General features: G+C 42.8%; 1 protein-coding gene across 4 annotated transcripts in view; it reads right to left on the reverse strand.

Moving 5' to 3' along the window:
• Positions 1-12,197: 12,197 nt before the first annotated feature.
• Positions 12,198-14,636, reverse strand: part of MED23 (mediator complex subunit 23) — a 583,151-nt gene continuing 580,712 nt past the window's right edge. For all 4 annotated transcript variants that reach the window (XM_086927430.1, XM_086927429.1, XM_086927428.1 and 1 more), the window contains one exon: positions 12,198-13,025. In XM_086927430.1, the coding sequence (XP_086783556.1) occupies positions 12,852-13,025 (174 nt within the window). In that variant the 3' untranslated portion in view covers positions 12,198-12,851. The remainder of the gene's footprint in view (positions 13,026-14,636) is intronic.

Raw genomic sequence — 14,636 nt, forward strand, 5'->3', positions numbered from 1 at the left:
GAGCAACCCTTGACGGGTGCTGTGAATAATATAAATACTTTCAAAAGGCCCACAATCAGCCCCGCAGCAGCGCTGTAGGAAAATAAAGGCATCAAGTTTAAAAGCACAACGTGTGCTTTCAGATGATCCTGAAACTCTCCCCACTCACCTCCGCCTTACACAGAACCACCTCTCCTTCAGAAAGCAGCTAAAAACCTGGCTATTCGATAAGTAATGCACACACCCTCCCCCAAGCGCCTTGAGACCCTCTGGGTGAGTAGTGCGCTATACAAATTCCTGAACTTGAACTTGAAAGCACACATGTTTGTAGACTTGCTGCAATTCTTTTCTTAATGCAGCACGGCTACGGGGCTGATTGTGGGCCTTTTGAAAGAATTGATGTTAATCACATCGTCCGTCATGGGCTGCATTTAATATAAATTCTTTCAAAAGGCAAACCATCAGCCCTGCATTTAGAAAAGAAATGCAGCAAGTTTTATATAGTGTGACCTCAACACAAAAATATTGGAGCTCTTATTATTTACATGATTGATTTATTTATTTGGTATGCAGGGGGAGTTTAATTGATTTGCCCAGATCACAGGACGTTAGGCTGACCAGAGACTCAAAACCCATCTACTAAGTCGGCAGCTCGAGCAATAAGCCACAGCCTCTACCAAAAGGACGCAGGCATTTTCAATATTATATGCAACTTTATGCAACAAACAACCATTGACAAAGCCAAGAGTCCTGGCTTGTTGTAGGTGTAATGTTACTTGTATTATATATCTGTATGCAATGACAGAAAAAGCAAAATATCAGTCGGGTGGCACACTATTCGAAGCACAGGTTTTTGCTTAATTGCTTTTAAGCCATGCCTTAAATTGCATTGGTCACGCCCCTTTGATAAACCCCCCTAGTTTTTTCATTCAAGTTAAAACCCTGGTCTAATACGCGTGGTCGGGTTCTTGGCGCACATTGCCTTGGCTGCAGAGCACAGAGACCTTCCTCTGCCGCACATAGAGAAAAATAATTAGAGGGAACATTGGTTGTAGGTATGGCGGTGCTTACCACTTTTACTCATTGGGGAATAGTGGCAGGCGCTGGTCGCGATCGGGACGCTGATCGGCGCAAATGGGGCTCGCCATTGGCGCGCCCTATGGTGCGCATCCGCGCAGCGGTACAGTTTAAATGCATCAGCTTAATTGGGATGCTAGAGTGTGCACTACCAAAGACGGACGCTCTAGCTATCCCTGGAGGAAAGATGGCGGCCGCCCTCAGAGCAATAGAGACGGCCGGCAAGACACCTCCCACCTGTCTTCCACGACAGCAGACGGGATAGAGAACTATATGTCAACAACCAAGAAAGTGGTCTTGTCCAGTAAAAATTGTACGTGTGCCGTAACTGAACTAGAGTACCCAAACCATTAGTAACACTAGAAGTGATAACCCTGGGCTGGTAAAGAAAATCCCATCAGCCCACCCATTTGGTGGAGTGTCGTCATGTGGGAGATGTCATCAATCCAAATCTCAGACAATGCACCTAGTGATGGTGCGGAGATGGATTATCATGATGTAAATCCAGACCACTGGGCTTCACTGGTGATGCTAATGGGGTGCAGTGCAAGTGGAAAAATTAAAGTGAACAAGTGAAAATAAAATTGACTCAAAGGACCAAAATTAAGTTTAATCAGTATGGTACTAGGGTCAATATTAAAAATGCCCAAATAGTTTGAAAAAATAACTATACATAGGCAAAGTGAGTGGAGGCCGACATGTTTCAGCTAAATTGACTGTTGGTCTAAGCTTTCTTCAGGACCATTGGGAAACTGCGACTGCAACTATAAACAACAAAACTATGTGACTGTTCACGCTATATACGCTGGATAAATCCTACCAGTTCCTCTGAGCCCAGATGTGTACTGGAGGGAATCCAGATCTTTCAGTATCTCCTATAAAAAAGAGGAGGATAAGCGTGCATCAGAAGATATAGTGTGTAACGGAATTAAGGAAACTAGAACAAGTAACTAAGCACACAAACACTGCGGTGAGAGAATCACTCACTGCTGACAGAACAGACAATCTAATCCTGTCTATATTAATACGTGTAAACAATCACGGCTATGTGTAAAAAGCGTAATGACTTACCCAGCATTGTGTGGGAGTACGCCTCACCTCACCCGGCACCCACTCGGGAAGAAGGAGGCCCCGCTCTAGTTAGGATGGAAATGTGAAACAGAACCTCAGAAAAATAGCAGAGGGACTTATACTCAATTTTATTTGCATTCCCAGTAATCTCCTAACAAAACCTAGTTGTCAAGAAAAAAGACTCAACCTCATTTACAGCTCATGGCCAATACTATGCAGGAAGGAAGTTAACAAGAGTCTCAGATTAAAACCCCAACTCAAAGAGCTCTTAAATGGCGTTAAGATGGCTAAAAGTTGGTTCCCACTAACAAGAGGGGCAGCAGGATGTATTGCCCTACCTTTCCGTCGGTACCTCTACACCAGCGTCCGAGAGGGAGTGGAGGTAGCAGGGTCGTGGGCGCGCATGTCTATCTATGTCCGCGTTAATAGGCTCATTAGCCCCAGCTGTGTAGGGGATTGTCAAATCGCCGCGCTAATGAAGCACTACAGTGGATATACGCGTGCGCTGTGTATCTTGGTTAGACTGCGCATGCGTCGAAGATAAATGGCTTCGAGTCGCACATGCGCTGTTGTAATCAAAAGGAATGGGCATGCGCGAAAGCGCTAGTAAGTTGTAGTTGTGTGGGCGGTTCGATTGGATCGCCGCCCGGATAAAGCACTGCGACAGATCTGGGCATGCGCTAGGTATCTCAAGTGTATTGCGCATGCGTCGTCTTGAGGATCTTTAATGTCGAAACGCGCATGTGCTACATTAACCGATTCGCTGAACTGCGCTTGCGCTAATGCTCAGTTGCTAATCGATGTACACTACTGTATGTTGTATATCTAAGAAAGAGACTCAGTGTGCGAGGCAAAGCACCTATTTGTATAACGCCACAAAGAGGACCAAAGCATATATATATATATATATATATATATATATATATATATATATATATATATATATATTACCTACTGGCGGTCGCCAGTAGGTATATATAGTTAGGATTTTTTCCCTATGGGATTTCTGAAAATTCTATGTCTAATAACTTTGGCGTTTGTGGACGGAATCGGCTGAAATTTTCAGGAAAATGGCACATTTTGTTTCTGAGCAGCTCCTGGAAATTTGGGGGGGTTTCGTCAAGGGGGGGCTGAGAAAAAAGGGGGGTCCCAAAACACGTTTTTAACATTGAGTTTTCCATAGGGCGGTTGGACTCACTTTTAGCTCGAACGGCTGAATGGATTTGCACGAAACTTGGCAAAATTGTAGGGACTGTTAGCCCGATGTGCCTTTGCTAGGTCTCAATATATGTGCTTCAGTGGATTTTGAGAAATTAACGTTTAAATCAAGATATATATCTGTAACAGCGCTCCGGGCAGCGCTCCGGTTCGCGAACTTTTCGCGTATCGGAACTTTGCGAAGCAAAGCTGATTGGCTCTCCGGTGTCTGTCAACATTCTAAACAGTCCGGTGCGGCCGCCATCTTGTCTCTCGGTAGGATCGAGAGACAAGAGGAGGCCAAAACAAAGGGGGAAATGAAGGAAAGGGGGCAAGGTAGACCCCTTCTGACCCCCTAGGATTGATGAGGGGGATATTATAGAGCCACGCCGGGCCCCAAAAAAAAAAAAAAAAAATCCGATTTTTTCGCCGTAGAGACGCGTCTTGGTTCGCGAACCGGGCAGCTAACCGGGAAGCTAACCGGCAGTGTAACCCAAAAAAAAAAATCCGATTTTTTCGCCGTAGAGACGCGTCTTGGTACGCGAACCGGGCAGCTAACCGGGCAGCTAACCGGGAAGCTAACCGGCAGTGTAACGGGAGTCTGAGGAGTAGCTGATTGGCTGTCAATATTGTAAACAGTCCGGAGCGGCCGCCATCTTGTCTCTCGGTAGGATCGAGAGACAAGAGGAGGCCAAAACAAAGGGGGAAATGAAGGAAAGAGGGCAAGGTAGACCCCTTCTGACCCCCTAGGATTGATGAGGGGGATATTATAAAGCCACGTGGGGCCAAAAAAAAACAAACAAAAAAATCCGATTTTTTCGCCGTAGAGACGCGTCTTGGTACGCGAACTGGGCAGCTAACCGGGCAGCTACCGGGAAGCTAATCGGCAGTGTAACGGGAGTCTGAGGAGAAGCTGATTGGCTGTTATCATTGTAAACAGTCTGGAGCGGCCGCCATCTTGTCTCTCTGTGGGATCGAGAGACAAGAGGTGGAAAAAAAAAAGGTGTAAATGAATGAAAGGGGTAAGGCAGACCCCTCCTGAACCCCTAGGATTGATGAGGGGGCTATTAAAGTTCCCTGGGGGGTGAAAAAAAAAAAATTGCGATTTTTCGCGGTAAAGGTGCTTCCTGGTACGTTAACCGGGCAGCTAACCGGCAGCGTAACGGGAGTCCGACATATTGTGTTTTTTGAACGTTTGTGATATGTGCACGTGTGGATTTTGTCTAATTAAGGTTAAAAAAATATATATATATCTTTAAGCGTGTTCTGGCGCGCTTACGTTTTGGGTTTGGTTTGAGCTGCAGAGACGATACGTCACGGTTATGCGATGCATCATGAGGCGTCTCACGGGCTACGTGATACGTCACTTAATAAAGAATATATTTTACAGCTATAGATATTAGCTTTTAAAAAACCAATGAAATTCACAGAAAAAACCATAGGTTATAGACCATATATAGTTAGGAATTTGCATTTACAAAACCTTGAAAATTCACTGAAAAAACCATAGGTTATAGACCATATATAGTTAGGGATTAGCATTTAAAAAACCTTATTTTATTTGCACAAAACCATTGAAATTCCATATATAGTTAGTTGCACTAACTATATATCGCGGACCCGCAATCCACTGCTAATGATGTCACATATTACATCATTCATGACATGGTCAGTGACATCACTGATGACATCACTGATGACATCACTGATGACATCACTGATGACAACACCCAGTGACTGTATGTTTCTGTAAAGTTAAAATATGTCTTACATATTGAAGAATGAGTGGATGTATAAGTGTCTGGATGAAGGATTTAGTAGGTGCATGACTGACTGTATGAGAGAATGATTAAATGTGTCTCACTGAGTGCATGGGTTAGTGATTAAAGTGTCTTAATTTGGCAATCAATATTTATGTTCTTCTGTAAACTGCTGCATGTTTAAATCAGTAGCTATATCAGTAACTATATGGGTTATTGAATGGTTGCCCAAGTATTTGTATGGGAGACTGAGTGTGTGTGTGGGTGGCTGGGAGGTGTATAACTCTGTGCATAAATGTGTGAGCGGTTGATTCCCTAGGTGTATGGGTTCAAAAGTGCATGTAGAAACAGCTGTATGGACAGTTGACTGTGTGCATGAGTATATTGGTGAGTGAATGGATATCTCAGTTCTACATGTCAAAGTAAGTACATATGTAAAACACACTCCATGTGAGAGTTGACATATATAAATAACTGAACATAAGAGTCAGTGAATGTGAGAGTGGCTGTATGAATCATTGTGAACTTGTATCAAGGATTGTATAAGAGAGTAAATATGTGTTAGTATATGTTTGAATAAGTAAGGTGTGTATAACTGTATAGTTAAGGAAATGGAGATGTGATTGATTCTTTGCATGACTGAATAGGTGTGTGAGTAACTCCATGGATGTGTGACAGTCTGTGAGTGCCTGTTTACACTGAGTGTATCAAAGGTTATATTAGAGTCTGAAGATGTATTATCACATAAATGATATCATCAGTGATGTAATCAGTAATGTCAAATGAGATGTCAGTGATGTCATCAGTGATGTCATTTGAGATGTCATCAGTGATGTCATCAGTGATGTCATTTGAGATGTCATCAGTGATGTCATCAGTGATGTCACTGACCATGTCATGAATGATGTAATATGTGACATCATTAGCAGTGGATTGCGGGTCCGCGATATATAGTTAGTGCAACTAACTATATATGGAATTTCAATGGTTTTGTGCAAATAAAATAAGGTTTTTTAAATGCTAATCCCTAACTATATATGGTCTATAACCTATGGTTTTTTCAGTGAATATATATATATATATATATATATATATATATATATATATATATATATATATATATATATATATATATATATAGCGCCACCCAAAGGGCTGTAATCTGCTGCACAATGTCAGGTTAAATAAACCAAGATTTAATCAAGTGGAAGTATGTCCCATTCCACGTGTGGTATGAGATCTAATTTAAATGAAAAAGCAGCACATATGTTGATGTCGGGTTGCTGTCAATAATGCAGACCCTTGCACACTTATGTACTATAATGTAAGAACCAGAACAGCATTCAATGTTAATGTTAAGGGAAATTTATTGAGCGCACTGTCACCATGAGTTTCCTGGCGCTGATAGGACACTGAGGTTGAGCAAGAGGAGTTTAGTGGGGATGTGAAAAGAGCAGTGTTTTTAAAGATTTCCTAAAAGATAGGAGGGAGCAAGAGGTCTTGAGTGACAGTGGAAGAGAATTCCATAGCTTGGGAGCCAGGTGAGAGAAGCTGCGGCCGCCAGATTTAGTGAGTTTAAACCGGGGGATAACTAGAAGCATGAATGTTTGTTTATTAATTATATGTTAGTACAGTGTAGCACCAGGGGCCGGAATACGGAATAGTGTACCAGGTTCATAGAGAAGCACCAAAATGTGGTATGGGATTTGTACAGTTCAGGATCCCAATTAAATTGAATTCATGTGATGAGATGGTCCCGAAATCATAAATTCATAGCGATGTCCAGGGTATATCATCGTTCAAGCCTACAATGTGACTCTTCAAAAGGAAGACCCACTTCTGTTCCTTCTTGAACAGGAACTTGGACACGTCACTAATGTGTGCTGGAATAAATGGCTGTTCGAGTATAACCCATTTCATCTCATCGGCAGTATGTCTGTGATCTAAAAAATGATTTGTTAATTTGGTGGCCTGTTTACGACATCTAATAGTGCTTCTATGTTCCCCTATTCTTATTTTGATCTTGCGGGTGGTGTAGCCGACATATCGTAAGGAGCAGGGACAGGTTATCATGTAAATGACGTTGTCAGTGTTACAATTTGTGTGTTTCTTGAGTAACCATGTCTTACCTGTCCCTATGTCGACTGGAGTCGTTTTCTCAGTCTGGGGACAAACACTACATGACCCACAGGGGTGATGGCCAGTGACCGGAGGGAGGCTCCACAAGGTTGTAGAACTGTCAGTCCTGGTAGTCCTAGGTCTTGTGTGGACAAGGGTATCACGCAAGCTAGGTGCCCTTTTGAATGCGAACAATGGTAAAGGAAGATTCGCATCAGTGCTGTTCAAAATCGCCCAGTGTTTGCGGACCAGTTTTTGTACAGAGTTGGACATTGTGTTGAATGTACTGACAAATGTCAGACGTTCAGTTGGTGGTTTAGGTGGACGTCTTTCAATTAGTGCCTCGCGGTTATTATTCGAGGCACGCTTCCATGCTTTGTTCACAAGGTGCTTAGGGTAGTGGCGTTCCTCTAAGTGGGTGGCTAGTACGGTTGCATGTTTTTTGAATAATTCTTTAGATGAACAGTTCCTCTTAACTCGGAGGAACTGGCCCACAGGAAGGTTCTCCCTAAGGGAACGTGGGTGGTGACTGTTGAATGACAAGAGTGAGTTTCTCGCCATAGGTTTGGTGAAAAACTCACTCTGAAGACTCCCATCTTCAGGAAAGATAGATAAGTCTAGGAAGGGACGTTTTACATGGCTGTACTCAAGTGTGAATTTGAGGTAAGGATTGCATCCATTGAGCCATATGTGAAAAGCCTGTACTTCAAGTATAGAGCCTCTCCACACTACCACAACATCATCTATATACCTCTTCCATAGCACCAGGTGGTCAAAGAATGGGTTGCTATGGTTGAGGATATAATTCTGTTCCAGTTGGTGTACATAAAGGTTGGCTAGGCTCGGGGCAAAGACACTCCCCATGGAGGTCCCGGAGATCTGTAGAAATAGTTGTTCTTCAAATTTAAAGTAATTTTTCTTCATTGCCAGTTCTGCAAGAGATAGAATAAAGTTGACTGGGGTTATACTGTCAAGATCTTCCATTGATAACAGACCTCTAATTACATCTAGCGTATCCTGTTGCGGAATGCAGGTGTAGAGTGATTCTACATCAAAACTGACCATGAGGTCTGTATCCACATTGAATTGTATAGTTGGTAGTAGTCTAAGGACATCAGCTGTGTCCTCTAGGTACGTAGGCATTTTCTTAACTAAAGGTCTGAGAAAATGATCCACAAAAGTGGAAAGTGGTTCCAGAAGAGAACCAATCCCTGAAATGATGGGACGGCCTGGTGGTGGTCTAGTGGCTTTGTGGATCTTGGGAAGGCAATAAAAGCCTGGAATGATAGGTTTCTCTGTAACAAGGAATCTTGCTTCCTGGGGTGTAATCCACCCTTCGGTGTTACCTTCGTCCACCAAGGTTTTGATTTCAATAAGTAAACTCTGGGTGGGATCTGTAGTTAGACGTTGGTAAAACTTGTCATTACCAAGCTGTCTGAGACATTCCTGACGGTACTGTTCCGAGTCCATGATGACAGTGGCTCCCCCTTTGTCCGCAGGTTTTATGATAATGGACGGATCTTGCGAGAGATTTTTAACCGCCTGTTGTTCTAGTTTGGAAAAATTGTGGAACGTTCTCCGTTCAGTGTTGTGCAGCTGTGAGATATCATGTCTAACTGCCTGTTCGAAGGTGGTAACAAGGGAAGGAACTTGGTGACTCAAAGGAGTGAAGGTAGAGGGAGGACGTAGTCCTGTGTTGTTACCTATACCATCTCCTGATTGTGAGTCTTCAGTTCTGTCTTTAAAGAAAAAATGAAGACGAACTTCACGGAAAAACTTTTCAAGTTCCGTTCTCAAAAGGAACGGATCTCCTTCATTTGTTGGCACAAAGCCCAGACCTCTCTCCAGGACTGACTGTTCAACTGAAGTAAGGGTGCGGGAGCTAAGATTGACAATTAAACTCCTGTCGCCTCTGTACTGTTGCTCTCTTGAGCTGCTTTCCTGCTCCGGGTGTTGGGGAAAGTCTGGTCCGCTTCCCAATGGACAGTTTGTGGTCCTTTTCTTCTTCCCCTGTTCTGTCCCCGGCCACGACCTAAAAAAGGCTGGTTAGGGAAAAACTGGGAAAAAGGAGTGTAAGGATTCATTTGTTGTGCGAATGGCGGTTGTGGTTGAAAACCCCATGGACCAGGTGGCCACCAGGGTCCAGGATGCTGGTAATCACCTGGGTGTTGATTGTACATGGCACCTCTCTGTCGACCACCTCGCTTAAACGGTCGTTGTTGTGACCCACCCCCTCTTTGAGGGGCTCTAGACGTGTTGGATGCATCTGAGTCGCTAGAGTTAGTGTCAGACCCAGAGGATGAGTAATTAGATCCATAATTTCTCCCTCTGCTATTAAAGCTGGGGGCTACGTAGTTGTCACTAGTATATGGATAAATTCTCTCCATGGAAAATCGATCTAAATCTTTTTTGAATTTGTCCATTTTACTCATCAGGATGTTGTCCTTATAGTCCTTATTTGTCTTATTTGTTTCGTCTAGGCGTTTCTTAAATAGTGTGCTACATGCAGCTTTTATCTGGCCTTCAAGTACCTGAATTTCTATGAGGATGGCGTCTGCTATTCTCTTGGCTGTGCTGATGATCAATATTAACCAATACCGCGTGCAGCGCCACGCAATAAGGGACCAGTCACGCAAAAATACTTTGTCGGTCAGAAAAAGGCGTGGTGTGTTTGTGACAATTAGGCCTGTAGGGGCACATTTCCCTCTAAGGTATTGTGCCATGATGGTTCCATGGATAGAGGTGCGTGTGTGTGATTTCTTTAAGTTGAGTAGTGTGAGCCACTCATCTTTTACTACACTGGAGGTCTCAGGTAATGAGTCTAAAAGGGAAGGGTTGTCATCCAAGATAGTTTTGAGCATTTCATCATCAAACGCCAAACCTACAAAATCAGCCATGGCTTCGACGAGGGAGTCTCTAAACAAATATCAACTAGGAAAGTCCGATCAAGGGATATACCCTAAGACAGAATAACTACAATGTACAGGAAAGAGAGATAGAGAACTACCCACAACCAGGTCAGTAGAAGTGGAATGCTAGAGTGAGTAATAAAAAATTAGTTCAACCAGGTAGCTATAAACCCCTGGCTTGTCTTGTGCGAAGCCTTTTAAAGCACAGTTTGAGGCTACTATGGGAATGCTGGAAAAGCATCAGCTATCTTAAAGATTTCAACAACAATATCATCCTGCCAGGCCCATAGGAGGATTTTGAGAATCAAAAAAGTGATTAAGTCCAACGGTAACATTTGGGACCCAGACAAGGCTGCAAAATTCTCCCACTGGTGAAGCGTCTTTAGCAGCTTTAGAATCCAAGCTTTGCCCTTCACAGAGTTTTCAGCCCAAAAAAATGGATGCCTCAGTGGGATTCCAGACTCATACAATCCAGTGCTGAGTGAGCCTTGCCTGCTACTGTACCCTGCCTTGATATCCAGGCCGAGTTTTCCTTCAATCAAAAACGACTGACTCTCCCCCCGCCCAAAAAAACAAGACCAAAGGAAACATGTTTGATCGGTGCAATCCTCTTGGATTACCTGAACCCTACTTCATTGTGGTTAGCCTAAAATTGTACCTAGATTCCCATCAGCAACAACCATCTACTTTAATCTGTTTTTACTTCAAATAAATCCGATTTCTAATTTCATCGATCTTTGTTTTATTTCATGTATTTAATTTATTTTAATAAATGTATGTGTGGATTTCAGTGTCTGCTTTTCTGACGTTAATAATGTTTTGGTGCTGCTTATTTACATAACAGATTTCTTTGACGCCCAAGCGTTAGACTATAGCCACCAAAGATATAAGACTAGGTTTTCACAGTGAAACTATTTTGAACCTAGCAAGATATACAATTATCCCATCCAATAGAGGGAAATGGAAAGGCAGGGTGGGTTGAGGCTTGTAACGTGGTCATGTTTATAAGAAAGGGATTTTTCGTAGACATGAGTGAATAACTCATAACTTCACAGGACTTTGTGTCCTTGACGCTGTGGACTGAAACAGAAGGATAGCTTGTATTAATGCTACCATGAAAGAAATGAAATCTCATGACACAGGGTACATTGAGAGAAAGGACACTGTCTATTTTAGGAAGAGCTTACCAAGACATCAACTGAGCTGCACACTGTGTTCTGCCTCATGGAGAACTTATCAAAGCCACAGAGCTGTAAAAATATGGCTCAAAAGAGACAGCAGAACACTGCTGGCTTGAGCGTAGACCACATACTTATGTACCCTAAAAAATTGGGGATAAAGAGAATCACCTTCCATTCTTAAAACTGTTGAAAAACATGTTTTTTTCAGGAAGCAATTTAAAGGGTTTGGACAACCGAGGTTCCTATTGGATACAAGCAGAGTGATTGATGAACGTGTTGTGTTGCTCCTTCACACTTTGATGTGGGCTCAGGGGTGCATGCAGGTATGCAGATTTTAAAGTACTTTAAATAAAATATTATCATTAAATGGTACATGGTTAAACTTTGGACAGCATCTGAGTAGATTACAACCCCTGCAATGTATACAATAACCAGAAACAAAGAACTAGATCATAAACATATCGTTCAATAAATTACACTTAACAGATTTAACCCGTTCGGCGCTTATGACGGAACCATTCCATCACGCGCCTCGGGTGAGCTGTGCTAGTGACGGAACGGTTCCGTCACGGCCTGCTCGTCGCGCCTGCGCGGTGCAGATTTCACGCCTGTGCGGCGCGTTCTATTGAGCGGGCGCATTCGTGACCGAACTGTTCCGTCACTAGCACAGCTCACTCGAGGCGCGTGACGGAGCGGTTCCGTCACAAGCGCAGGTGAGCCGTGCGGCCCCCCCACCCCCTAGCACTGCGGCGTTATTGCCGCCGCAGTGAAGGGGTTAAGTATTTGTCAGCGTTAAGCGCAGTTTAAGGCACTGCGCCAGAAAGATTGTTTTTACTTCTAGTTTGCCAGCATAAACATACCAGGTATATACCAAACAGAAATCTAACAAATGACGAAATACGCAATTTATTTGTAAAAAATATTTATATATATATTTAAGAACAACAGTGAACGAAGGTCAATAAAAAAGCACTATGTAGTCAGGATCAGATTTAGAATCAGCTCTTTTTTTATCCAAAAACTAAAACAGAAGTAACTTTAAAAGTTACACACAATGATTATTCCCCATAGGGAACAGTAATGTCAGTATTTTCACACACTCCGTATTAAATCCCAGAAAAGGTTGGGTGAGAACCGTGGGCATGAACTTTGGCCACTTGCAGAATTTACAATGCAGAGCAACAGTCCCGCAGTCACTTAGGTCTTTGACAACAGTCACAACTATGCACAAGTTTGAAAGTCTGGAGAAATTGTAGCACTTGTGCAAGGGAATTCATTCATTCCTTTCACTGTAAAAATTGATTGCAGCAATTTAAAAGGTTTGGTGACGCTTAAAATTCCTCCATCCTCTGTGGATTACATACTTTGCCACTTGCTGCCTTTTCTTACGACCTTCAACTACAGTAAAGGTGAGTGGCTGGAAGAAGATGCAACACGGTTAGTTTAGTCTTAAATTCCACCAAATAAACCATCCCAAGCCTTCATGGTTCTCTTCGATGAATCCACTTTCTGGCTGCTTATAATATTTCTTCCTTTCAGTAGAATTCTCTTTTTCAGGCTCACTGCGCGCCTGGAAGACTGACACTGACTGAAGACTGGCTTGTCTGTGGAGCTGGAGATCCACTGCTGACTGGCTGCGGAGGCACAGGAGCGGGCTCCGTTTTGCTGATGTGTGTGATGAAACGCAAACGGAGCTTCAGAGCCGGCCTTAGATTACAGATGATTTTCTCTACCTGTACAAAAAAAAAATGAAGCAGAGTCAAGGCTAAAAATTGAAAAATCACTGTCAACTCATATAACTTGTGATATCCATATAGCCGTGATCTGCTATGCTTAACAGGGAAAAGTGCTGGTTGAAACTGATGGACAATACCCCATATTTAGGAAGACAGACGACAAAGAACCAAAGCAGCGGATGGGTTAGTCATACAAAACAAAGACGAAATCGAAGCAGCCACTGATCACTGCTTTCAGAGTTTCCCTGCCAACTCTCATCAAATTAAATCATCAAGTTAACTGAATGAGATGAATATCATTTTTGTGGCATATCCCAAGGGTACCATACCGTAATGGGTACTGGTATAGAGCATAAAGAAATGGTTACTTACCAGTAGGAGTGGTTTTGTAGCTGGAAGAGTTTTCTGGATTCACATGCTGTGCATTATTCTGCCATCTAATGGTGGGGCCCAGAATTGTTTCTGGTGGGTTTTTTTAGCCTGTGGGACATCGTCGACCACCATTCGGTGCTAGGTCCATTCTTTATGTGATGTCAGACGGTGGCCCGGAAGTTCCTGTGCGTGGTAACCATCTTCTGATTCTTTTTTCCCTTTTCTTTGTTTGGTAAAATAGGGTATGCCTTCACTTTTCTTGTCTTTAGTTCTTTATTTTCATTTTACATGATCTTTTGACCCACCTATTTGCATGCCTCCTCGAGGGGAGATGGGTGCATCTCATGTCAATCCAGAAAACTCTTAAAACTGCAAAACTACTGCTACTGGTAAATAACCATTTTGTTTTGCAGCACAAATCCTTTTGTGGATTCACATGCTGTGCATTAGATTATGTAGCGGTTTCCTCCCTCATTGGGGTGGTTGTGGTAAGAAGAGAAAGACCTTACGAACAGGTGTTGAAGAACTTTTTGTCCCTCTTGAGCTTCCTTTCTCATATGTATAGCCACGAAGTAATGCTTGGTGAAGGTGTGTAGAGATGCCTATGTCACAGCTGCACATATAGTGTCTACTGGCACATTGGCCATGAAGGCCAGGGTTGCCCCTTTTTTTTCTTTGTTGATTGGGCTTTTGGCCGGGTGTTTAGTGTTTTTCTCAATGAGGAATAGCATACTAGAATTGCTTCTACAATCCAACGTGCAATTGCCCCGTTGGTCACAGGTGCTCCTTTATTGGATTTGGAGGGAGAGACGAACAATTGATTCACCTTACAGAATTGTTTTGTCTCCTGTAAATAGAATAGAAAGCCCTTCTTACATTCAGGATATGAAAGCTTCTTTCCAGTCGTGTATGTTTTGAAGAAAACTGCTAGGTGTATGCGTTGATTCATGTGGAATTTGCTTACTACCTTAGGTAAGAATTGAGAGTTGTTCCTTAGGATAACTTTATCCTTGTGGATTTGCATGTATGGTTCCTCAATATATAATGCCTGTAGTTCACTTACTCTCCGTAGAGATGTTATAGCTATTAAGAAGGCAGACTTTATTGTGAAGTATCGGAGTTCTGCTTTGTGCATTGGTTCAAGTTGTTCTGTCATTAGTTGTGTTAGAACTGTGTTTCAGCTTCACATCGGAGCTGGAGCCTTCCTTGGGGTGCATTCTTTTGGAACCTTTCAAG

This window comes from Lissotriton vulgaris, chromosome 6 (genome assembly GCF_964263255.1).
Source record: "Lissotriton vulgaris chromosome 6, aLisVul1.2, whole genome shotgun sequence".
Classification (NCBI taxonomy): Eukaryota; Metazoa; Chordata; class Amphibia; order Caudata; family Salamandridae; genus Lissotriton; species Lissotriton vulgaris.